Source organism: Capra hircus, chromosome 1, assembly GCF_001704415.2.
Source record: "Capra hircus breed San Clemente chromosome 1, ASM170441v1, whole genome shotgun sequence".
Classification (NCBI taxonomy): domain Eukaryota; kingdom Metazoa; phylum Chordata; class Mammalia; order Artiodactyla; family Bovidae; genus Capra; species Capra hircus.
In genome coordinates, this window is record NC_030808.1 from 53,042,905 (window position 1) to 53,068,407 (window position 25,503).

Below are 25,503 nucleotides of genomic sequence, written 5' to 3' on the forward strand. Positions count from 1 at the left end.
ACTAGTAAAATAATGCTCAAAATTCTCTAAGCCAGGCTTCAGCAATACGTGAACCATGAACTTCCAGATGGTCAAGCTGGTTTTAGAAAAGGCAGAGGAACCAGAGATCAAATTACCAACATTTGCTGGATCATGGAAAAAGCAAGGGAGTTCCAGAAAAAAAACATCTATTTCTGCTTTATTGACTATGCCGAAGTCTTTGATTGTGTGGATCACAACAAACTGTGGAAAATTCTGAAAGAGATGGGAATACCAGACCATCTGACCTGCCTCTTGGGAAACCTATATGCAAGTCAGGAAGCAACAGTTAGAACTGGACATGGAACAACAGATTGGTACCAAATAGGAAAAGGAGTATATCAAGGCTATATATTGTCACCCTGCTTATTTAACTTATATGCAGAGTACATCATGAGAAATCCTGGGCTGGAAGAAGCACAAGATGGAACCAAGACTGCCAGGAGAAATATCAATAATCTCAGATATGCAGATGACACCACCCTTATGGCAGAAAGTGAAGAAGAACTGAAAACCCTTTGATGAAAGTGAAAGAGGAGAGTGAAAAAGCTGGCTTAAAGCTCAACATTTAGAAAACTAAGATCATGGCATCTCATCCCATCACTTCATGGGAAATAGATGGGGAAACAGTGGAAACAGTGTCAGACTTTATTTTGGGCTGCTCCAAAATCACTGCAGATGGTGATTGCAGCCATGAAATTAAAAGACGCTTACTCCTTAGAAGGAAAGTTATGACCAACCTACATGGCATATTCAAAAGCAGAGAGATCACTTTGCCAACAAAGGTCTGTCTAATCAAGGCTATGATTTTTCCAGTGGTCATGCATGGATGTGAGAGTTGGACTGTGAAGAAAGCTGAGTGCCGAAGAATTGATGCTTTTGAAATGTGGTGTTGTAGAAGACTCTTGAGAATTCCTTGGACTGCAAGGAGATCCAACCAGTCCATCCTAAAGGAGATCAGTCCTGGGTGTTCTTTGGAAGGACTGATGCTGAAGCTGAAACTCCAATACTTTGGCCACCTCATGTGAAGAGTTGACTCATTGGAAAAGACCCTGATGCTGGGAGGGATTGGGGGTAGGAGGAGATGGGGACGACAGAGGATGAGATGGCTGGATGGCATCACCAACTCAATGGAGATGAGTTTGAGTAAACTTGGGAGTTGGTGATGGACAGGGAGGCCTGGCGTGCTGTGATTCATGGGTCGAATAGAGTCAGACACGACTGAGCGACTAAACTGAACTGAGCCAATCTGAAGATGTCTAGCTTCCTTTAGCAGGTACTTTGAGTCACCAGTTTACTTTAACTTTCTCTCCCCTCCTGTCCTCTGCTTACTTCCATGTCCTAAATCCTCAAGGAGGGCTTGTAAATATTCTTTACCTTAGCTCTGGTCATCTGTTCAACTTGGGTCAGGAGATCGTTCACTTCCAGCTGCAGGTCACTCTTGTCTTTTTCCAGTGTCTGCTTGACCTGTTGTAAATTTTCTACCTTGCTCTCCAGCTCAGCCAGGCTATCTGCGTGTCTCTTCTTCAAAGAGGCAGAGGTTGCCTCAAAGTGCAGTGTGGCCTCTTCCAGGTCTCGGCGGAGCCTCTGGAATTTTGTTTCTTGTTTCTTAGTTATCTCCAGCTGAGCCGAACTGACACCTCCTGCCTCCTCCAGCCTCTCATTCATGTCTTCCAGCTCTCGGATGAGGTTAGCTCTCTCCCTCTCTACCTTGGCTCGAGTGGTCCTTTCAGCTTCCAATTCTTCTTTCAAAAGTTGTATCTGAGTCTATAGCAGCAAATAACTTTAACTTTCACTAAGCACTTATAGCATATTTTATATTCAAGAGCTCTACTGTATTTTTTTTATCACAACTAAGCAAAACAACATAACACTTTTGGTTCTCATATATAGCTAAAGAAGACAGAATACAGAGAAATTAAGTAATTTGCTCCAAAGCAGTACCGAGACCAGAATTAAAATTTGTAATTCCTCCCAATTTCCCAGACCATGGTGATGAGCAACCTCATTAGATTATATACATGAAGAGGACATTTTAAGAAAAAGCACTTTGCAAAGGACTAGAAAACATCTTTCATATTACAAGGAAACACTTTAAGGAAAGCTTATAAAAAATAACTTGATGAATTTTATATACAATACCTCATTTATCTGAAATTTATTTATCTGAAACCCTTAACTATTGCCAACTTGGGCAAAAATCTCATCAACAGATTAAATACCCCTGAGTTCAAGCAGCTAACTCGTAAGAAACAGCATCAATTTAATTTTATACAAATTCTGACAAACTTGGTTACTTGTCTCTTAGTCTGAAGGTGATTTCAAGTAGCAGGAAAGTTGAAGTAACAAATTAAAATTGGTGGAGGAATGGGATTATTAATTGGGGTAGTAACCTGATATTATTAGAAGCAGAATTACAAGACAAAGAAAAGCAGTGATAGGAATTCTCAAGAGCTCAAAAGTCTTTTGGTGTAAGGGCAAAGAGCTTTACAAATCTTGGTAGCATCATTGTGGGACAGCACAGTAAAACTGATGATGGTCATTAATATCACCTTAAACAACTGGGCATAGGTTAGGGCAGAAGGAAAAAGGAATGACATATTTTAGAATATACTTTTCTTTCCATTAAGTAAGAGTATGATTGCTAAGAGGAAAGTAATTTTTAGACCGAACCAAATAAATAAGGCTATCTAATCTGGATGAGTTTTGACAGAGGTGCTAAAAAATTTATGATTTCCACACCCAACTAATCATGATCCCCTTACAATTAGTTATCTTGAGATACAATACCTTCATTCCAAACAATACTCTAACCAGGTCAAACATTTCTGAAACATTTCCTTAGAAATAATCTTTGGAACATTATTTTAAATCATCAGGGTAAGAAAGTTTGTATTTTGGATTAATTGAACATTTTTTTGGATCAACTATCATTTGAAGAGAAGTCTGGTAAATATGATAGACAACTGCTTGAAGATTGATAATGTCTGGAAGCACATCCATAAAGCAGGGAGACTGGCTGTATTTGACTCAAATGTCTCAGAAAGTAATAATCAGGAAAAAATTCCAAAATTATTTTGAGTAATAGTTACATTAATGAGATAACTAGCTCCAAAGGAAAAGAACCCATCTCCAAGTATATGTGAGGAGTTATATGGTTTAAATTATTTTATAATGTGGAAAAGACTCTTGAGGATCCCTCGGACTACAAGGAGATCAAACCAGTCAATCCTAAAGGAAATCAACCTTGAATATTCATTGGTAGGACTGATGCTGAAGCTAAAGCTCAAATACTTTGGCCAAAGTACTGAAGCAAGGAGCTGACTCAGTTGAGGGCAGGAAGAGAAGAGGGCAACAGAGGATGAGATGGTTGGATAGCAGCACCAACTTCCTATGAGTTTGAGCAAACTCCAGGAGAGAGTGAAGGACAGGGAGGTCTGGTGTGCTGTAGTCCATGGGGTTGCAAAGAGTTGGACATGACTTAGCAACTGAACAACATAATACGGTAATATATAATATACACTATGTGACTATGTATAAAACAGTCACATAGTCTAAACTTATAAATAGCTGCTCATTATCAAATAATGTTTTGAGGCTACAAGTAGCTACAAAACAGATTTTCAGTGTAACTGTCTTACAATTACAAAGGCTAATCATCATGAAAAATTAAATTGTTAATACTGAATGCTTACCATGGGTCAGGCACTGAGCTTACCACTTAAATGTAGTTTCATTTTCGTTCAAACGTTGTCAGGAAGATTAATGAGTAAAAATATAGATGTCCTGTGTTTTAGTACAATGCCTAGTTTATGTCAAACATTCAACGTCTTAGCTATTTGTTTTTACTATCTTCATGATAAGGAAATCTAAGCTTAAGTAATATTCCCCAGAGTCACCTATCTGTAGAATGCCAGGTTGCCTTCTCGACCAGCGTTCTTTCCTGCTTCTGTCGATAGTTGGCTAGGGTTATGGCTACCTCGGCAGAACATTTGTCACCGAAGCACCAGTCATCAACCAGGGATTGAACTACAGATGCACACAGGTATTTGATAAATGATCACCTGGAACTCTTTAACCATCTTCTGCAGCTGAGCCACCAGGTTTTTCTCATTCTCCACCTTTGACCTCATCTGATTCATTTCTAATTCTTTCCTGTTAGGGAAAGAGTCAAATGAAATTGCTCAGAGTGATAACATTTTGTTTAAATAGTCTTCAAATTATTGTAATAATATATGAAGTCATGCATTGTAAAAATTCAACTATTACATCTAGAGCTGAAGTCTCCTTGGCTATTATACCCAGCCTCTGTTCCTTCCCTAGAGGTAACCACCATAATTAATTTGATGTGGCTCCTTCTGGACATTTTTCTAAGTATTGACATATGTTTGTGCTTATGTATCAGTAGGAATAGTTTCATTTTCTTTACTGTGAATGGTATAATATTATATACATTTAGATTTGTAATTTCACATTTTTAATATTTATTGTATTTATTTGACTGTGCTGAATCTTGGTTGTGGCACTAGGAATCTTTTGTTGCAGTGCAGCTTCCTAGCTGTGGCTCACAGGCTCCAGAGCACAGGGATCAGCAGTTGTGGTGCCAGGCTTAGTTGCTCTGTGGCATTTGGGTCTCAGTTCCCCAATGAGGGATCAAATCCACATCTCTTGTATCGCAAGGCAGATTCTTAACCACTAAACCACCCGGGAAGTCCCTGGGTGTTAACCCAATAACACACGGAGATTTTTCCACTTGGGCCTACACATAGATTTGTTATTGTTTCGTCACTAAGTCGTGTCTGACTCTTTTGTAACCCCAAAGACTACAGCTAGCCAGGCTCCGCCTCCTGAGGTTATTTCTCTACGTGGGCTTTCCTAGGCAAGAAAACTGGGGTAGGTTGCCATTTGCTTCTCCAGGGGATCTTCCTGATCCAGGGATCGAGCCCATGTCTCCTGCTTGACAGTTAGATTCTTTACCACTGAGCCACCACAGAAGCCCACACGTAGATTACTTCACTTAGACGTTAACTGTAAAATACTAGTCTATGACTTAAATATTATGCGGTTTTCTTATCCACTTCCCTATTAATAAGCACTGAGTTTTCCCCCTAAATTATACTTTTACAAATAATGCTGTTCATCTGTGTGCACCCTTGTGTACATGTGAGTGTTTCTAGAGTGGATACTGAGCAGGGAATTGCTGCATCAGTTATAGGTATGTATCTAAAAACTGTTAACTTTGGCCTCCAATAGCAGTGTGAGGTTATTTCTCTACATTCACATTTAATATTAGCACACTTCTAGTGTGTCCTTGTTTTATTATGAATGTCCTTAAACAAGTGTCCTTGTTTACTAGTAACTAGCATGTTATCAACTATGAGGATTTTAAAATGGGCAATAAAACAAATGACCTCACTTGTGTCCTTTGTCCATTTTTCTGTTAGGTTGTTCATCTAATTATTGAATTACACATTTTCCTTTAATATTCTTGATGTTTATTTTTTGATATCTGCTTCAAATTTGTTCCAATTTCATTTATGTTGGCTTTTGCCACTAAATGTTTTAAATGCTGATGTATTAACATCAAGTTTATCAATACAGTCCTTTTATGCCTTTGGATGGGGTTTGTGACTTATTCAGGAAGTCTGGCCTGCCAATTTCCTAAGACTTACCACCCATATTGTCTTAATTGTTTTTTTTTTTTTTTAACTGAAGAACATTTAACATGAGATCTACCCTCTCGACAAATATTTAAGTGTGCAGCACAATATTAACTATAGGCGGAACATCACAGAGATCTCTAGGACTCCGTCATCTTGCCTAATGGAAGCTTTATAACCACTGAACAGCAACTCTGCATTTCCCCTGCCTCCCAGACCCTGGCAACCACCATTCTACTCTGTTTCTAGGAGTTTGACTGTTTTTAGATGCCTCCTATAAATGGAATCATGCAGCATTTGTCCTTCTGTGGCTGACATTTAATTTAGCATAAAGTCCTTCAGGTTTATCCCTGTTGTCACGTAGGGCAGGAATTCCTTTAAAAAGTGGCCGAATAATAATCCATTAAATGTATACATCACATTTTCTTTATTCATTCATTCAATCAATGGGCATTTAGGTTGTTTCTACATCTTGGCTATTGTGAATAATGCTGCATCTTCTAATGATTTTATAGCTTTATTTTTGCATTTAATTCTTTAATGCAATTGGATTGTGTGTGTGTGAATAGCATGATGAAGGAATTTAACTTTTATCTCATAAGATGAATAGCTAATAATCTTGGCACTATTTATTAAGTATTCTATCCTCTCATCATCATTTGAAAATGCCACATTTTCATATATTAAGTTTTAATATATACACAGGTCCATTTAAAGAAAAGGTTGTATAATAAATTCATAATTTCCTCAAAACACAGGTTTCTAAAATGCCAGAGCTCTTTGACCTGTGGCCTACAAGGACATGGAGTATCATTTCACTTTGCCAAACTGAAACACACTCTTCAAAGTTAAATGCCGAAGGAACTGTATTATCATTTTGCCTTTCACTGTTCCACTACATTCATAGGGTTACTTATTTCATCTTTTCCAAACACCTACCAAGTTCAATAAGTTATTAATAAGCTATTAATCAAGTCTACAAACACCTATCAAGTTTAGTAACTGATTGATAGGCTATTAATCCAGTCTGACCACAAGCATGTATCATGGAAACTTGTATACACAGATGGGAAAACCAGAAGCTCATAGCTGCTCATTGATTCTCTTCACCAGTATGCTCTCCACTTCAGACAAGCCTTATCTTACTCTTAGATTTCACTGTTTCCCTTTCTTATTTGATTTATTTAAAATAACTTGAAAATCCCTAGAAGATTTAGAAGAAAGTCTAGCTAAACAGAGGGAGACAAAAGGGACAAGGTAAGAAAATCTGTTTCAATGAATAATGAAGTTCAACTGAGGGGGCCATCTTGCCCTGAGCTCCTTGGGAATCTGCGTGAACTGAAGGTCTATTCATTTTGATCATGCTTTCAATTTTAAAGTTTAATACTTGAAAAGTAAATTACTAGACCAAAAAAGTTGTATAAATGTCTAATGAAGTTACATCTGGCATATAAGTTTTGTTTTGTTTTTAAAAATGATCAGAGGGTATACGGGACTTCACATTAGAATTTACTTTTGATTTATTTTTTTACTTTAGGCCATTGATCTCATGAGTAAAAGAAGTGAGCTTCTTTTATTTTTTGACTTGTAACTTCAAATTCTAATAATTTGCATCTGCTATGCCTTACACCTTTCATTCACATCTGCTAGTCAGACTTCTCAATCACTTTCTTGCAGGTTATTATATAATTATAAAAAGAAGAGTAATATCATAAAGTCTAGCAAAAAAAAAAAAATCCCTCAACTTCCTAGGCTTGTTGTCCTTTTTATCCTCCCCTGCAGGTCTTGAGATATCTGGCCCTAGGGTCACAGGGATAAACACCATGAGAGAACTGTCTCCTTCAATATAAGGTCTCCCAGAATTTTGTGTCCACAGAAAGGTGGCTCACCTCCTCAGCTTTTCTGCTAGTTGCAGTTGCCTGCTCTCCAGGTCCTCCATGCTCTCCTGGTTCAGCTTTAACTCGCCCTCCACTTTGCACTTTTCCTTCTCACAGTTCATTCTCGCTTTGCTCTCCTGCTCAAGGGCACCCTCAAGCTGACAAAAGGATATGTTTAGGTTAAGTTTATACTTTACAGATGTGTTCATTAACCACTTACCTTCTGGAAAAAGAAAGAAAAATATAAGCAGAGTCTGTAAACGATGCCCAGTCATATAGATATTTTAAAATAAATGTTGCACACATCAATGGGATTACAAAAGAATCTAGAAGTCACCGACAAAGGAAATCTTTAGAGATTAAGGAATACGTGCTCTAGAATACAGAAAAAACAAATAATAAATGCCTAGTGAGACCCTGTTTGATAGCTTTCCACTGATGAGAAGCTCACTTCTTCACACGGCAGCTCATTTCATGGGTGGATAAGTCCATTTACTCAGGAGTGCTTCCTTGTAAGAGGCCAAAATAGTCCCTGTAAATCCGTCCCACAAATCTAGGCTCTGCTCCCTGGAGCAACACCAAGCAAATCTGTCTCCATGTGACCATTCATTAATATTAGGCAGCTGTCCTGAGTCTTCCAACTCAGCATCACTGACCATTTCAAATGCACCTCACACAACATGATTTCCATACTCTCCTTCACCACTCTGGTACCCTCTCTGGTCCATAGCATTATGTCATCTTCTGGTACCTCCAGCAGGGTGGCCAGAATACTACAGTTCTGTCCGGATTAGTGTTGCCAACAATGATATTGAGGTCAGTTTAGCAGGAGACAAAATAATAGTCACAATATGGCTATTTTTCCCTGATATATTAACTTTGCCACAATAGAAGCTATTTCCTGTAAGCAGCGAAAGATATAAAATTCAAATAGGGGAGAAGGAAGAATTTCTGGAAGGTGTATGCAAAACCAAAAAATAAATGAACTCTAGGAGAGAACAAGTGTGTGAAAATACATGTGTGAGAGTGTGTGTGTGTTGTGTACACACACCAACAAATTCCCATATTGAGGCTTTGTTTCAGTACTTTGGCCACCTCATGCGAAGAGCTGACTCATTGGAAAAGACTCTGATGCTGGGAGGGATTGGGGGCAGGAGGAGAAGGGGGCGACAGAGGATGAGATGGCTGGATGGCATCACTGACTCGATGGATGTGAATCTGCGTGAACTCCGGGAGTTGGTGATGGACAGGGAGGCCTGGCGTGCTGCGATTCATGGCGTTGCAAAGAGTCGGACACGACTGAGCGACTGAACTGAACTGAACTGAAGATATATATCCATGGAAATAGGAAGAGAAGTGAGACAACTAATAGGTAACAGAGGAAAATTGATAGAGAGGCACAAGGAAAAAGAAGCAGATTAAAAAAAAAAAAGCTAACCACACTTGCCAGCAATTTTATAAAAGCTAAGCTTTGAGGACTAATAAAACAGTGAATGCATACACTCTTTGTCAGCTGGGGAGGAGACAGGAAGAGTGATGAACCTACCCACTGAGACTGGTCTGAAACATCTTTATTTCACAGGGTTTTGGAAGCAGAACAGAAGCACCATCTCCAGAATCTTACAAGTATATTCCGATAGCGTTGGTAGAACACAGCTTGCGACTTACATATCTTTCTTCTATAACAAACCTCAGTGCACTGCTGGAGACATGGGGCCTTTAAGCAATCCTTCAGTGCTAGCGTCAGATAGAGCACCAGCACATTTGCGGGGCAAAACACCAGGTTCTGTGGGGAAGTCAGTCATGTAGAGTGCTCCCGCCTCACGATTCATCTCAGTATTCTCCCACTGCCCAGGGTTGTTATGAAAGTGTCATTTAACAACAGACAGAACACATACCAGGGCCTCTCTTCCACTGTAGCGGTTCACCTCTGTTTCTAAATGAGGGAAATGAACCATGCTACTAAGTTTTCATGAAAATGTCAAGATAAATTAACTAAGTAAAAAGTGAAAGTTTCTATAGATGCAGACAGGCAGCTAACTAGGCAGACATATCACTCCTGACCTCATTCACTCGCTGCTCCAGTGTCAACTTGGCCTTGCTCAGGGTGTGGAGTTTCTCCTCCTCATTGTGCAAGTCCTCCAGGGTCTGCTGGTGGGTCTCCTGTGCAGCCCTGGCTGCTCGATGCAGTTTGCTCACATCCTCATTGAGAGACTCCACCTCCTCAGTCAGGTTCTTGACCTGCCGGGAGAAAACAACAGCTCCATGAGAACCGCTCCTGCAAGCAGGGGCATAAATGCGAAGGGCCATCTTCTCTCTTTTCTAGGACCAAAAATCTCATGACATATCCACTGTCATAAGGAATCACATGTAGCCAAATTTCTGTCGGACGTTTTAAAACTCTAAATTCGCATTTTCTTTTACACACAGACACGAATGATCTGTTATCTCTCATAGCCAGGGAATGGGGTGTTCTGGTTAATCAAATATCAGCGTAGGTCCATGGACGGCCAGTTTTCAGTGTCATGCCATTGTATAACAAGAACACTACTAAAGGTAATTTTGCTTTCTTTTAAGTATTCAGGGCACACATTAATCTTGTTATGCCTCAAGATCCTAAGAAAGTGGCAGTTAGAGAAGAGGTCCAGCGGATAAAATAGGCAAAAATGGAAGCCATTTATATCAGGCCCATTGGCTTTTTATGAAAGGGACCCATGTACAAGAGTTGCTATTTAATCATCTGCCAAAATTACGATATTATTCTGGATGCTTTTTTCAATCAAATGTTTGATACAGTTTCCTTAGCTAACTTCAATCTATATACAGATACACAAGTTAAAAACCTCAAAGAAAACGAAAAAAGTTTTAGCTGGAATTAAAATGACATCTGAAGGTCAAACTCCAAGTCAACAACTGAGGTGGGGACTAAGATACATACCAAACCACCTTTCAGTAAGCTGCATCCTGCTCCCTCTCCTTCCAAAAAATAATTCTTAGAGGCCCAGTGAAACGGTTTTACTCTTTCTATCAGATTTCAGATGCAATAAGATCAGAACAAATGAAAATGTTTCATTTGGGAGATTAAGCAGGGTTCCATAAATTCAAGCTGGAAATTTGAATTAGGTCCTCATTCGATGCCAGTTCTGACTTCAAGGGCCATAAATTGCAGACCACTATGTTCATTAATTTAAACAAAGCAAGCCTGGTTCCAGAGCCCAGTCGGGAGTCTGGAATTGAGGCAGCTAGACCTTCCTGACATCATAGGAAAAGTACCTTGAGCTCTGTAGCGTGCTTCTCCTTCTGCGACTTCGCCAATAGCGTTTCCAGGTCATCGATTTCTTTCTTCAACTCAGAACATTCATCTTCAAGTTTCTGCCCCCTGGCAGTCAGCTTGGAATTTATCTCCTCTTCTTCCTCCACCCGCGCAGACAGCGCCTTGACGCTGGCCTCCAGCTGGATCTTGGATTTAATCAGCAGCTCGCACTGCTCTTCAACATTTGCCAGGGTCTCTCGCTCCTGCCATGATGAGGAGAAAATTGTTGCCAACAGCTGGAAGTAATTTATCAGCCAGGAGAAATGCTGCTTAACACATAGCAAAGAGATAATTGCCTGCCCTCTGTCCAGCATTTTCACCTATCTTTCCTAAGCAGTTGAAATAATATTCCCAGTTCCCCAATCCTATTGTTGACAAGTGGAGGAGTTGCTTGTGTTTGGAGGTGCTTTCAATCTTTCAGGCCATTCACTAGATTAGATTACCTCTTCTAAAGCACTTAATAGAATCCTAGTGGCCTAAAGGAGCTAACATGCCTCCAAAAATCAGCAGTGTGCTGATTAAATCACAGCTACTGGAAGCATCCCTGTGGGCATATAGTTTGAGGGTGGTACCTGCTCAGAATACAGTCTTTTTGAGGAAAGCTCTGTCCCCTCAGATGATAGAATATTTATCATATTATTATAAGGGTCCGGATGCACTTGTTTAGTATATAAACATCTTCTAATAAATAGAGCTGGGCTGCATATTATTCATAGGTTGAATTTAGAATTCATGACGTTCCTTGCACATCACTAACTAGATTTCACTATTATTTCCAACTAAAATCTTTTTCTCAATGGTTCTGCCAGCAGTAAATTCCACAAGTTATACACAGAGAGTGCAAAATCCTCCTTCCTTTCATCTTTTCAAACATACTGCCTCCAACCCTTGCTGAGTGGCCCACTGTTTCAGTATTATGGACTAAGTCAAAAACGAAGGGGCTGAGTCCTTTTGCTACAAAAGCACCTTTTGTAACTTTGAACTCCTCTCATTTGTCTCCATTTAGAGGCTAAATGAAATCTCTTAATTACTGTAGGTCTTGTTGAGATATAACTTCACTCATATCTCTATCTTCCATCTCTAGACCTCATCCATCCTCTACAATTTTGATAACCTGTCACCTAACTAGTTGCTGCTAAGTCACTTCAGTCATGTCTAATTCTGTGTGACCCCATAGACGGCAGCCCACCAGGCTCCCCCGTCCCTGGGATTCTCCAGGCAAGAACACTGGAGTGGGTTGCCATTTCCTTCTCCAACCTAACTAGTTACTTGGCACAAATTGTTGCATCTACTTAGACCAAGAGCAGAAAAAAAAAAAACCAAAAATCCAGGCTACTGTTTTCTGGCTCTCTCTCATCCTATCTGTCCAACAGGTGGGGCTCAAGGAGGCACAGATGGGAGACATATAGTGTAGTGAATCTCCAACATCACTGAAGACCAAGAGAAGGGCTAAGTAAAAAACAAAATATGGAAGCAAAAGGATTCATGCAAATCAGAGAAGTTCCAATGCTTGAGCAACAAGGGGGACATTTGATCTCAGTTCACCCCATTTGACAAGTAGAACAGCTGTTTGCTCTCTTCCATTCAGCATGTGTATAGGACCTGTCACCATCACCAAATGAAGAGGACAATCCAATCGACCATCATCGATCCCTCATTAAACATGACAGCGTGTCTGAAGCCAGCCAAGCAGTGGTGTAACAGTTTAACAGCAGGGACATCCTTTCCCCTGTAGTAATTTTCTCACGTACTTGCAGTGCTAATTGAAATGGGTTCACTCAGTTTTGAGTTAGTGAATGATTTTAAAAGAATCTTTATTTCCTTGATTTGCACTGTATTGAGCAGTGTTTCTTAAAAATTAACAATAATAAAATATTTCGTAGCCAATTCAGCTTTTTAAATTAATTACAATTTGAACCCATCTCAGCCTTCCTGGATTTGCCCTGGAATTGGCTTCATGTATTTCCTATGCACTTTGATCATATATCCCAGACTTTTACCCTCCACTCCCTTCAAAAGTCGAGTCCTTTTCTATCTCTACATCAGCCCAAGTAGCACTGGCCACTCTCTTTGTTGAGAGAAAGAATGATGAAAACTAGGAGGCTGGGTCTTATTCAAACCTGCCTTTCTCCTATTCAAACTTACCTTACTCTTACTCAAAACTGTATTTCTCTTATTCAAACCTGCCTTTCTCATAAGCCAGACAAAATATGACATTACAAGCTGTGATTCTCACAGTATGGATCTTAATGTAGGTTTGAGTGGGGCCCAGGAATTTGTAGTTCTAACAAGAATCCTAGGTGAGGCTGATAAACACAGAAGTTCTAGAACCACTGTTATGATAAATATGCATCAGAAGTGTGAGTCTGAGTGTAAATTCTCATATAAAACATGGCCTATTGAAACATCAATGGGTAGCACAGCCCCAAAAGAAAAGAATGATTTTTAGTCTAAAATTACTAAATTTTCTGTTTTCAATAAGTCCAAACAGCAAGAAAAACTTCTATTTATATAGTTGTATTTGAACCCAGTATTTTTTTTAACTTAGTACTGTTCTAAGTGGGGTGGAGAATACAATAAAGATGGATATAATTTCATACCTGCCTTTGGAATGTTTGGGCATAACAGTGGTCTGGGTAGCTAGAGAAGGGGAATATTAATAAAAGGGAATGAGTAATGGCACTTCAATTTAAATCTGAATTTGGCAACAAGGAGTTCATGATCTGAGCCACAGTCAGCTCCTGGTCTTATTTTTGCTGACAGTATAGAGCTTCTCCATCTTTGGCTACAAAGAATATAATCAATCTGACTTCAGTATTGACCATCTGGTGATGTCCATGTGTAGAGTCTTCTCTTGTGTTGTGGGCAGAGGGTGTTTGCTAAGACCAGTGCGTTCTCTTGGCAAAACTCTGTTAGCCTTTGCCATGCCTCATTCTGTACTCCAAGGCCAAATTTGCCTGTTACTCTAGGTATTTCTTGACTTCCTACTTTTCCATTCCGGTCCCCTATAATGAAGAGGACATCTTTTTTGGGTGTTAGTTCTTGAAGGTCTTGTAGGTCTTCATAGAACCATTCATCTTAAGCTTCATTAGCATTACTGGTTGAGGCATAAACTTGGATTACCGTGATATTGAATGGTTTGCCTTGGAAACAAACAGAGATCATTCTGTCATTTATGAGACTGCATCCAAGTATTGCATTTCAGACTCTTCTGTTGACTATGGTGGCTACTCCATTTCTTCTAGGGATTCTTGCCCACAGTAGTAGATACAATGGTCATCTGAGTTAAATTCACCCATTCCAGTCCATTTTAGTTCGCTGATTCCTAAAATGTCGATGTTCACTCTTGCCATCTCCTATTTGACCACTTGCAATTTGCCTTGATTCATGGACCTAACATTCCAGATTCCTATGCAATATTGCTGTTTACACCATCAGACTTTACTTCCATCACCAGTCACATCCACAACTGGATGCTATTTTTGCTTTGGTGTTGTCTCTTCATTCTTTGTGGAGTTAGTTCTTCATTGATCTCCAGTAGCATATTAGGCACCTACCAACCTAGGGAGTTCATCTTTCAGTGTCCTCTTTTTGCCTTTTCATACTGTTTATGGGGTTCTCAAGGCAAGAATACTGAAGTGGTTTGCCATTCCCTTCTCCAGCAGACCACATTTTGTCAGAACTCTCCACCATGACCTGTCCATCTTGGGTGGCCCTACACGGCCACTCATAATTCCACTGAGTTAGCCAAGGCTGGTCCATGTGATCAGATTGGTTAGTTTTCTGTGATTGTGGCTTTCAGTGTGTCTGCCTCTGATGGAGAAGGATAAGAAACTTGTGGAAGCTTCCTGGTGGGAGAGACTGACTGAGGGGGAAACTGGGCTTTATTCTGATGGGTGGAGCCATGCTCAGTTCAGTTCAGTTCAGTCACTCAGTCATCTCCAACTCTTTGTGACCCCATGGATTGAAGCATACCAGGCCTCCCTGTCTATCACCAACTCCTGGTGTTTACTCAAACTCATGTCCATTGAGTCAGTGATGCCATTTAACCATCTCACCCTCTGTCGTCCCTTCTCCTCGTGCCTTCAGTCTTTGCCAGCATCAGGGTCTTTTCAAATGAGTCAGTTCTTCACATCACGTGGCCAAAGTATTGGAGTTTCAGCTTCAGCATCAGTCCTTCCAATGAATACTCAGGACTGATCACCTTTAGAATGGACTGGTTGGATCTCCTTGCAGTCCAAAGGCCTCTCAAGAGTCTTCTCTAGCACCACAGTTCAAAAGCATCAATTCTTCGGCACTCAGCTTTCTTAATACTCCATCTCTCACATCCATACATGACCACTGGAAAAACTATAGCTTTGACTAGACAGACTTTTGTTAAATGTTTCTGCTTTTTAATATGCTGTCTAGGTGGGTCATAACTTTTCTTCCAAGGAGAAAGGGTCTTTTAATTTCATGGCTGCAGCCACCATCTGCAGTGATCTTGAAAGTGAGGTCACTCAGTTGTGTCCGACTCTTTGCAACCCCGTGGACTGTAGCCCACCAGGCTCCTCTGTCCATGGGATTCTCCAGGCAAGAATACTGGAGTGGGTTGCCATTTCCTTCTCCAAGGGATCTTCCAGACCCAGGGATCGAACCCAGGTCTCCTGCATTGCAGGCAGATGCTTTAACCTCTGAGCCACCAGGAGCCCCCCAAAATAAAGTCTGTCACTGTTTCCACTCTTTCCCCATCTATTTGCCATGAAGTGATAGGACCAGATACCATGATCTTAGTTTTCTGAATGTTGAGCTTTAAGCCAACTTTTTCACTCTCCTCTTTCACTTTCAAGAGACTCTTTAGTTCTGCTTTCTGCCATAAGGTGGTGTCATCTGCATATCTGAGGTTATTGATATTTCTCCTGGCAATCTTGATTCCATCTTGTACTTCCTCCAGCCCAGCATTTCTCATGATGCACTCTGCATATAAGTCAAACAGGGTGACGATATATAGCCTTGGTATACTCCTTTCCCTATTTGTAACCAGTGTAATGTTCCATGTCCAATTCTAACTGTTGCTTCCTGACCTGCATACAGATTTCTCAGGAGGCAGGTCAGGTGGTCTAGTATTCCCATCTCTTGAAGAATTTTCCACAGTTTGTTGTGATCCACATAGTCAAAGGCTTTGGCATAGTCAATAAAGCAGAAGTAGGTGTTTTTCTGGAACTCTCTTGCTTTTTTGATGATCCAGTGGATGTTGGCAATTTTATTTCTGGTTCCTCTGCCTTTTCTAAATACAGCTTGAACATCTGGAATTTCAGGATTCATGTACTCTTGAAGCCTGACTTGGAGAATTTTGAGCATTATTTTACTTTATTGAGCCATGCTCAGTAAATCTTTAATCCAATTTTCTGTTCAAGGGCAGGGCTGTGTTCCCGCCCTGTTATTTGACCTGAGGCCAACTATGGTGGAGGTAGTGAAGATAATGTCCACCTCCTTCGCAACGTCCCATGCAAGCCCTGCTACACCTAGTGCCCCCAGCCCTGCAGCAGGCTACGCTGACCCATGCCCCTGCCAGAGACTCCTGGACACTCATGGGTCAGATTCAGTCAGTCTCTTGTGGGCTCACTGCTCCTTTCTCCTGGGTCCTGGTGCACACAAGGTTCTGCTTGTGCCCTCCAAGAGTCTGTTTCCCCAGTCCTGGGTAAGTTCTGGAGGCTCTATAGTAGGTTAATGGTGACCTCCTGCAAGAGGGCTTGTGCCATACCCAAGTCTACTGCACCCAGAGCCCCTGCCCCTGCAGCAGGCCACTGCTGACCTGGATCTCCTCAGGAGACACCCAACACAGTTCTGTCTCAGACTTAAATTCAGACTTAAATAGAAGACAGTAGGGAAAACCATTAGACCATCTGGGTATGACCCAAATCAAACCTCTTACGACTATACAGTGGAAGTGACCAATAGATTCAAAGGATTATATCCGATAGACACAATGCCTGAAGAACTACGGATGGAAGTTTGTGACACTGTACAGGAGGCAGTAATCAAGACCATCCCCAAGAAAAACAAATGCAAAAAGGCAAAATGATTGTCTGATGAGGCCTTACAAATAGCTGTGAAAAGAGGAGAAGGGCAAAGCAAAGGAGAAAAGGAAAGATATACCCATCTGAATGCAGAGTTCCAGAGAATACCAAGGCAGAGATAAGAAAGCCTTCCTCAGGGATCAATGCAAAGAAATAGAGGAAAACAATAGAAAGGGAAACATAGAGATCTCTTCAAGAAAATGAGAGATACCAACAGAATATTTCATGCAAAGATGGGCTCAGTAAAGGACAGAAATGGTATGGACCTAACAGAAGCAGAAGATATTAAGAAGAGGTGGCAAGAATACACAGAAGAACTATACAAAAAAGATCTTCACTACCCACATAACCACAATGGTGTGATCACTCACCTAGAGCCAGACATCCTGGAATGTGAAGTCAAGTGGGCCTTAGAAGCATCACTACGAACAAAGCTAGTGGAGGTGATGGCATTCCAGTTGAGCTATTTCAAATCCTAAAAGATGATGCTGGGAAAGTGCTGAACTCAATATGCCAGCAAATTTGGAAAACTCAGCAGTGACCACAGGACTGGAAAAGGTCAGTTTTCATTCCAATCCCAAGGAAAGGTAATGCCAAAGAATGTTCAAACTACCACACAATTGTACTCATCTCACATGCTAGTAAAGTAATGCTCAAAATTCTCCAAGCTAGGCTTCAATAGTATGTGTACTGTGAACTTCCAGATGTTCAAGCTGGATTTAGAAAAGGTAGAGGAACCAGAGGTCAAATTGCCAACATCCACTGGATCATCGAAAAAGCAAAAGAGTTCCAGAAAAACATGTATTTTTGCATTATTGACTACACCAAAGCCTTTGACTGTGTGGATCACAACAAACTGTGGAAAATTCTGAAAGAGACGGGAATACCAGACCACCTGACCTGCCTCCTGAGAAATCTGTATGCAGGTCAGGAAGCAACAGTTAGAACTCGACATGGAATAACAGACTATTTCCAAATCAGGAAAGGAGTACGTCAAGGCTGTATATTGTCATCATGTTTATTTAACTTACATGCAGAATATATCATGTGAAATGCCTGGCTAGATGAAGCACCAGCTGGAATCAAGACTGCCAGGAGAAATATCAATAACCTCAGATATGCAGATGACACCACCCTTATGGCAGAAAGTGAAGAAGATCTAAAGAGCCTCCTGATGAAGGTGAGAGAGTGAAGAAGTTGGGTTAAAGCTCAACATGAAGAAAACGAAGATCATGGCATCCGGTCCCATCACTTCATGGGAAATAGATGGGGAAAGAGTGGAAGCAGTGACAGACTTTATTTTAGGGAACTCCAAAATCACTGCAGATGGTTATTGCAGCCATGAAATTGAAAGATGCTTCTCCTTAGAAGAAAAGCTATGACAAACCTAGACAGCATATTAAAAAGCATAGACATCACTTTACCAACAAAGTTGCATCTCGTCAAAGCTATGGTTTTTCCAATAGTCATGTATGAATGTGAGAGTTGGACTATAAAGAAAAGCTGAGTGCTGAACAATTGATGTTTTTGAACTGTGGTGTTGAAGAAGACTCTTGAGAGGCCCTTGGACTGCAAGGAGATCCAACCAGTCAATCCTAAAGAAATCAGTCCTGAATATTCATTGGAAGGATTGATGCTGAAGCTGAAACTCCAATACATTGGCCACCTGATGCAAAGAGCTGACTCATTTGAAAAGACCTTGATGCTGGGAAAAAGTGAAGGTATTAGGAGAAGGGGATGACAGAGGGTGAGATGGTTGGATGGCATCACCGACTCAATGAACATGAGTTTGAGTAGGCTCCAGGAGTTGGTGATGGACAGGGAAGCCCGGTGTGCTGCAGTTTATGGGGTTGCAAAGAGTTGGAGATGACTGAGCGACTGAACTGAATGGACTTCAGCATCAGATTGGAGATGGAGGCTCAGATGCCAAGGCCGAGTTCAGATATTCTTTGATCTGAAGTTTGTTCATCAGGGAAACAACACGGTATTTGTTCAAGGCAGAGGTTCTTAATCCTGACTGGATATCAGAATCCCCCATACAGATGATTTAGACCCACACAGGGCCTGTTTAACCCAAATATCTGAGATTCAAGTCTAGGAATCTTTCTTTTAATTGCTGCTGCTGCTGCTAGGTCGCTTCAGTCATGTCCGACTCCCCCATAGATGGCAGCCCACCAGGCTCCCCCATCCCTGGGATTCTCCAGGCAAGAACACTAGAGTGGTTTGCCATCTGCTAGTGTTTCACCAATGAGTTTGAGGCAAAGTCAAGGTTGAACACTGCTGTTTTAAGAACTCAGCTGATTATAATGCTGATTTGGACTGGGGAAGGGCAAATAGGGAGATCAAAATCAGGAAAACCAGTTAGAGGCATACTGCAATAATCCTGAAGATCTCAGTAGAGCTTTTCTCAGGACCTACTAAAATCCTACCTTTTGATTTGCTAATGGGTTTCCTGCTACCTACAGAATTTAAATTAAGATCAAGAGCTTCCTGGCTCCCAAGATAGATTTATATGTTTACACAGTTAAAAATCTATCTAATAAAATCCATCCCCTTTTCAAAGGCATCTTCCCAGTGAAATCACTTCACTATAAAACAGGGTGTCTTGTTAAGTGTTCCCATTGTCTGTGTTGGATGAAATCCTATAGTACTAGAAAAGCACGTGTCTCTATTTTTTCAAGTCAACACTGCCTGCAAAACAAGGGAATCTAATTAGAAACTTGATTTGAAGAAGAAATGGTGGGGCCACTCACAGCCTGCAGCTGAAGAAGCAGGTCATTCTTTTCCTGGAGGAGGGAGACTTGCTTTGATTTCAGCTCCTCCCTCTGAAATTCTGACTTCTCCAAGGCTTTTTGCAGCTGCATACACTCTTCCTTCAGTCTAGCTCCCTCCTTTCCCATTCCAGCAGATCTAACAAGAGGCTTGATCTCGAAGAAGAGCCTCATCCAAGGCCAGCTCTTCACAGCCATGAAAGCTCTTATGTTCCACTGGATCAAAAGAAGTGCATCCCTAAATCGAGAGTTTGGGGGAAAAAAAGAAAAGCAAGGTAACCTAGACTATAAGAGAGTTATTTTTCAAATTAAGATCCTTAATAAGCACATCTTTTTAGGAGTCATAAACTCTCATTAGTCTTCAAAGCACTTCTACATCCAAGCTCTCGTTTGATTCTAGCAAAAACTCTTTGAGGGACTTTTGGGGCTAACAATGTTGTAGACTAGGTGTCCTGAAAATGCTTCCACTACAAACATTCTATAATGAGAGGTGACCCTTAAAGAGGGTAAGAAGTATAAAGGGAGCTTAAAAAAAAGGAGCAAAAAGTGAATGCTTGTGCAGCCTGACCATCCTCACGGAAGGAGGAAGCCAGGCTTGGTATTGTAGCGTTTGTATTTTTATATCCTTGTGGATAAAGAGACAGGTTGAGATTTTCAAAGAATTTCACTCTTAATGAAAAGGAGGATTTAAAAATTCACCCACTGGCACAGAGAAGTCAAAGAGAAGTACATCTGATTTGGTCTGGGCTCAGGGTGAAAAAAATTTTTTTTACACTAGGAATTTTTTTTGAAAACTATGAGCCAGCACCACTCAAGTGTTTGAAGTTTAAATCTGATTGGTGCAGAAATACACAAGAAATTAGCATAATCATTTTTTACACTGGTAATAAATACCCTTTGGGTCCCTGGGGGGAAAATGCAAAAGTGCACTGAACAAAATACTCTAAAATCAAGCACTAGAGATTTTCTTAAAGTCCCCTTGAAGATTAGCTTACAATTCAAAATTACAAAACACATATAGAAAAAAATTCAACCATAAGTGAGGGTTCAGTTCAGTTGCTCAGTCGTGTCCGACTCTTGGCGACCCCATGAACCACAGCACACCAGGCCTCTCTGTCCGTCACCAACTCCCGGAGTCCACCCAAACCCATGTTCAGCGAGTTGGTGATGCCATCCAGCCATCTCATCCTCTGTCGTCGCCTTCTTCTCCTCCCCTCAATCTTTGCCAGCATCAGGGTCTTTTCAAATGAGTCAGCTCTTTGCATCAGGTGGCCAAAGTATTGGAGTTTCAGCTTCAGCATCAATCCTTCCAATGAATATCCAGCCAGGAAGAACTGGCTGGATCTCCTTGCAGTCCAAGGGCCTCTCAAGAGTCTTCTCCAACACCACAGTTCAAAAGCATCAATTCTTCAGCGCTCAGCTTTCTTTATAGTCCAAGTCTCACATCCATACACGACCACTGGAAAAACCTTAGCCTTAACTAGATGGACCTTTGTTGACAAAGTAATGTCTCTGCTTTTCAATATGCTGTCTAGGTTGGTCATAACTTTCCTTCCAAGGAGTAAGTGTCTTTTAATTTCATGGCTGCAATCACCATCTGCAGTGATTTTGGAGCCCCAAAAAATAGTCAGCCACTGTTTCCACTGTTTCCCCATCTATTTGCCATGAAGTGATGGCACCGGATGCCATGATCTTAGTTTTCTTCATGTTGAGCTTTAAGCCAACTTTTTCACTCTCCTCTTTCACCTTCATCAAGAGGCTCTTTAGATCTTCTTCACTTTCTGCCATAAGGGTGGTGTCATCTGCATATCTGAGGTTATTGATGTGGACACCCACAATAAAGAATTTAATTAAATCCCCAAGAATTTCAGAAAATGGAATCTAGCGGAGACCATACAGTAATTACTAAAAGTTCTTAAAGACATAAAAGAAAGAATTGAAAAAAACAAAACAAGAAAAGAATAAGCCACTATGAAAAAAAAAAGGTAGACAGATTTGAAAGAGGTCCACATAAAATGTCTAGCACTGAAAAGTATAGTTGTTGAAATAAAATACTCAATGGAAGAATTAAGCAGCTGATTAAACACACTGAAAAAAAAATTGTGAATTAAAATAAACCCAAGCAAGTGGAAGGAAGGATAGAATAAAGCTGAGATCAGAAACTAATGAACTAGAAAACAAACAAACAAAAAATTTTAATTCTTTAGATAAACAATTTAAATGCTTTAAAGTATTTAAATTTTTAACTGAATGAAAATTTTTATTTTCTTCCCTTGTGGCTTAGCTGGTAAAAAATCTGCCTGCAATCTGGGAGACCTTGGTTCATTCCCTGGGTTGGGAAGATCCTCTGGAGAAGGGAAAGGCTACCCACTCCAGTATTCTAGCCTGGAGAATTCCATGGACTGTATAATCCATGGGGTTGCAAAGAGTTGGACATGATTGAGAGACTTTCACTTAAATTTAAATAATCTAATTAAATAAACATCAGACATGAATAATCAAGAAAAATAAAGAGCACAAATAGTATTAGGAATGGTAATACCTAAGAATCCTAAGAATATAATAATCTATGATTATGTTCTAGAAACATAATTGTAGATATGACAGAGATTAAAAATTATAATCTAGCAAATTGGAAGATTTTTAAAAAATGTAAAATTTCTTTTTCTAGAGAAATTGATCTAAACTGATCTAAAACAAAATCTCAATAGGCTTATAACTATTAAATAAATTAAATCAAATCTGTAAAATCTATCATGAAAGAAATACCAGATCTGGATGGTTTTATAGGCAAATTTTACAAAAAACTCAAAAATAAATAATCAAAATAAATCATTTCATGGTTTGAAAAGAGGAAACACTGCCTAATTCTTTTATGAGATTAAGGTAACTTTGATTAAAAGTCAGATAAAAGCAGGGGAAACAATTACAGGCCAAACTTATTCATGAACATTGATGCAGGAATACTATAATGTTATAACCAATCCTACAATGTATGAAAAAGATCATATTTCATAAACAGAGTGGGTTTAACACTTTTTAATCTATTAATTTAACTTAACACATTTATGAGTTAATGGAGAAAGAGTGAAAGTGAAAGTGTTAGTTGCTCAGTCGTGTCTGACTCTTTACGACCCCATGGACTGCAGTACACCAGGCTCCTCTCTCCTTGAGATTCTCCAGGCATGAAAACTGGAGGGGATTGCCATTCCACCCTCCATGGGATCTTCCTGACTCAGGGATCAAACCCATGTCTCTGGTGTCTCCTGCATTGGCAAGCTGGTTCTTTACCACTAGTGCCACCTGGGAAGCCCAACCATATAATTATTTCATAGATGCAAAAAAAGAATTTAATCATTTCTTGGTAAACATGATTAACAACATAAGATGGCACAAATGTCCTCTATATAACATTTCATATCTACAAAAAAAAATGGAAAACATGATATTGAGGAAAATTATATCTTCCCCCAAAGTTAGAAATATGACTCAGTCTGGCAAAAGTCTTTGAAATTGAAATGCCACAAGTTGGTGAGGATATAGAGTCATGGGACTTCCATAAACTTCTGGTAAAGAGTAAAATGAAAAGCATTTTGGCAACATCTCATAAAGCTGGAAATGTGTATAGCCTAAAACCTAATATTATAATTCATACCTAGAGAAACGCCACTCAAAGTGTGAGCCTTGGCCAACTGCTACCTACATACTATCAGCCATTGCACCAGCATTTTGAGTCACACTACCCTCAAGAAGGGCTTCCCTTATAAGGGAAAGAATCTGCCTGCAATGCAGGAGATCCAGGTTTGATTCCTGGGTTGGGAAGATCCCCTGTAGAAGGAAATGGCAACCCACTCCAGTATTCTTACCTGGAGAACCTCATGGACAGAGGAGCCTGGTGAGTTACTATCCATGGGGTCACAAGAGTCGGACACAACTTAGTGACTAAACCACCACCACTACCACCATCACCACCACCCTCAAGAAACTCTTGCATATGTGCCAGGGGAGACATTTACAAAAATATCACTGCAGAATTGTTTGTAATATAAAACATAACAAATAAGTTTACTTGAGCTGGCAAGTCAATAAATAAATTGTAGTATATTCATGCAACAGAATACTGTCCAACAGTTAAGATCAATAATCTATCATGGATTTATCAATATCAACTACTTCCAAAACTAGTACTGAGTGTAAAGAACAAATTTTAAGATAACACACACACAGTGTTTCCATGGAGACTAAAAACTTGCAGAATCATGTAACGTTTTAAGGATATCTGCATATCTCTGTAGAACTTGGATCAAGGGAGAAATACACAAGGGACTTCAACTGTGTCTGTTTATTTATTTTTCAGAATATATTGTGAGTAACTACAGAAAAATGTTATATGTTTTTCTGTTTTATATGTGAAACATGAATGAAACAGTGACAAACACAAATTCAGGATCTGGGGAGCTAGGAATAGGACCTGGATCAAGGAAGAAACACATGAAAGGCTTCTACTTTGTCTATTAATTTATTATTTAATTATTTTGTGAAGAGTTGCAGAGAAAATGTTCGGAATTGATATACTTTGATGATAGCTCCATGAGTACACATTATAGTATTTTCTCTATTGTATGTGTTTGAAATATTTCATAATAATTCTTTTAAAGTCATTCTTTAAATGTCTAAAGTCAATTAGACAGGATGGATAGTAAATACCTCATTTTAGAGATGAAGGAGGTGAACTGAGAAAATTAAGAGTCTCATACACGTTTACAAAACCTGTCACAGAAGTCATATCTCCTGATCCCTGAACTCTCATAAACTCCCATACCATGTTGGATACTATATGGGAGTCATGGAAAACTCTTAGGAGATGTCTCTCTGATATCTGTGATAATGTAACGGTTTCTCTCTTCTTTGGGGAAACAGAAGGAATTAACAACTTTCAAGTATGCAGATCATACCAAGACCTGTGGACCTATCTACAGTAAAAAGCGAATATGACAACCACAGAACCCCTTGCTCAAAATTCCTTTGTTTTGAGCTTGCTTTTCCATAATTCTATTAAAGGATTAATAAAACCTACACTCAGTGTCCAGAGGTGGTGATAAATGTCCCTAATGAACCTGCCCGAATTGAAGTAAGAGAGTTATGGTTACATGTCACCAAGAGTCAGTTTCTGACCCAGGGGATGCTGTAAAGTGGTCAGAAAACCTACCTACTTTACAGCAGATTTCCCCACAGAGTTGGCTGTGAGATGCCTGCCAGCCCTTGTAGGTCTGCTTCTGTTTTGAATTATGAGTCACACCACTCTCAGAGAGCCAGACTTTGCCAACTATAAAGAATCCCTCCAAAGGGAAGACTGGAAGCAATGCAAGAAATATCTGAATTATGTTTATTCTTAGTTAGGGAAATAAAAGCTGTTTGTGCTCCGTTTGGTGTTCCATAATTTTAAAAATTTCACATTAAGTCCCAGACCAAGCAAAGGTGGCAGAGCTCTTTACCCTGACTCATTATAAAGCAGTGAGAAGTCGCCTAGACTGAGGCACACTGTTGCTCTAGCAGTGGGGGTGCAGGGTTGGATATCATACCTCTCTTCCAGGATCCTTTGGAATTTCATTTGCGTCAGTTTTCCCCGTACTCTGGCTTGGAACAATGTGAAGACTTTTGATAATCTCTCGTCTCTCATGGCTTCCAGTTTGCCCAGAAAACCAGCTTTTAAAAGCACCTAAAAGAAATGGCAAATGTCAGTTCCAGTCCTAGTGGGCATTCAGTAAATGTCTACTGAATGGCCATATAAGCAACTGATGTATT

General features: G+C 40.0%; 1 protein-coding gene across 1 annotated transcript in view; it reads right to left on the reverse strand.

Moving 5' to 3' along the window:
- MYH15 (myosin heavy chain 15) overlaps positions 1-25,503 on the reverse strand; it is a 139,306-nt gene that overhangs the window by 57,037 nt on the left and 56,766 nt on the right. The window contains exons 20-26 of the mRNA XM_018050029.1: positions 25,281-25,417; positions 19,681-19,936; positions 10,829-11,071; positions 9,620-9,796; positions 7,568-7,713; positions 4,083-4,173; positions 1,396-1,785 (exon numbers count right to left, since the gene is read on the reverse strand). Of these exons, the coding sequence (XP_017905518.1) occupies positions 1,396-1,785; positions 4,083-4,173; positions 7,568-7,713; positions 9,620-9,796; positions 10,829-11,071; positions 19,681-19,936; positions 25,281-25,417 (1,440 nt within the window). The remainder of the gene's footprint in view (positions 1-1,395; positions 1,786-4,082; positions 4,174-7,567; positions 7,714-9,619; positions 9,797-10,828; positions 11,072-19,680; positions 19,937-25,280; positions 25,418-25,503) is intronic.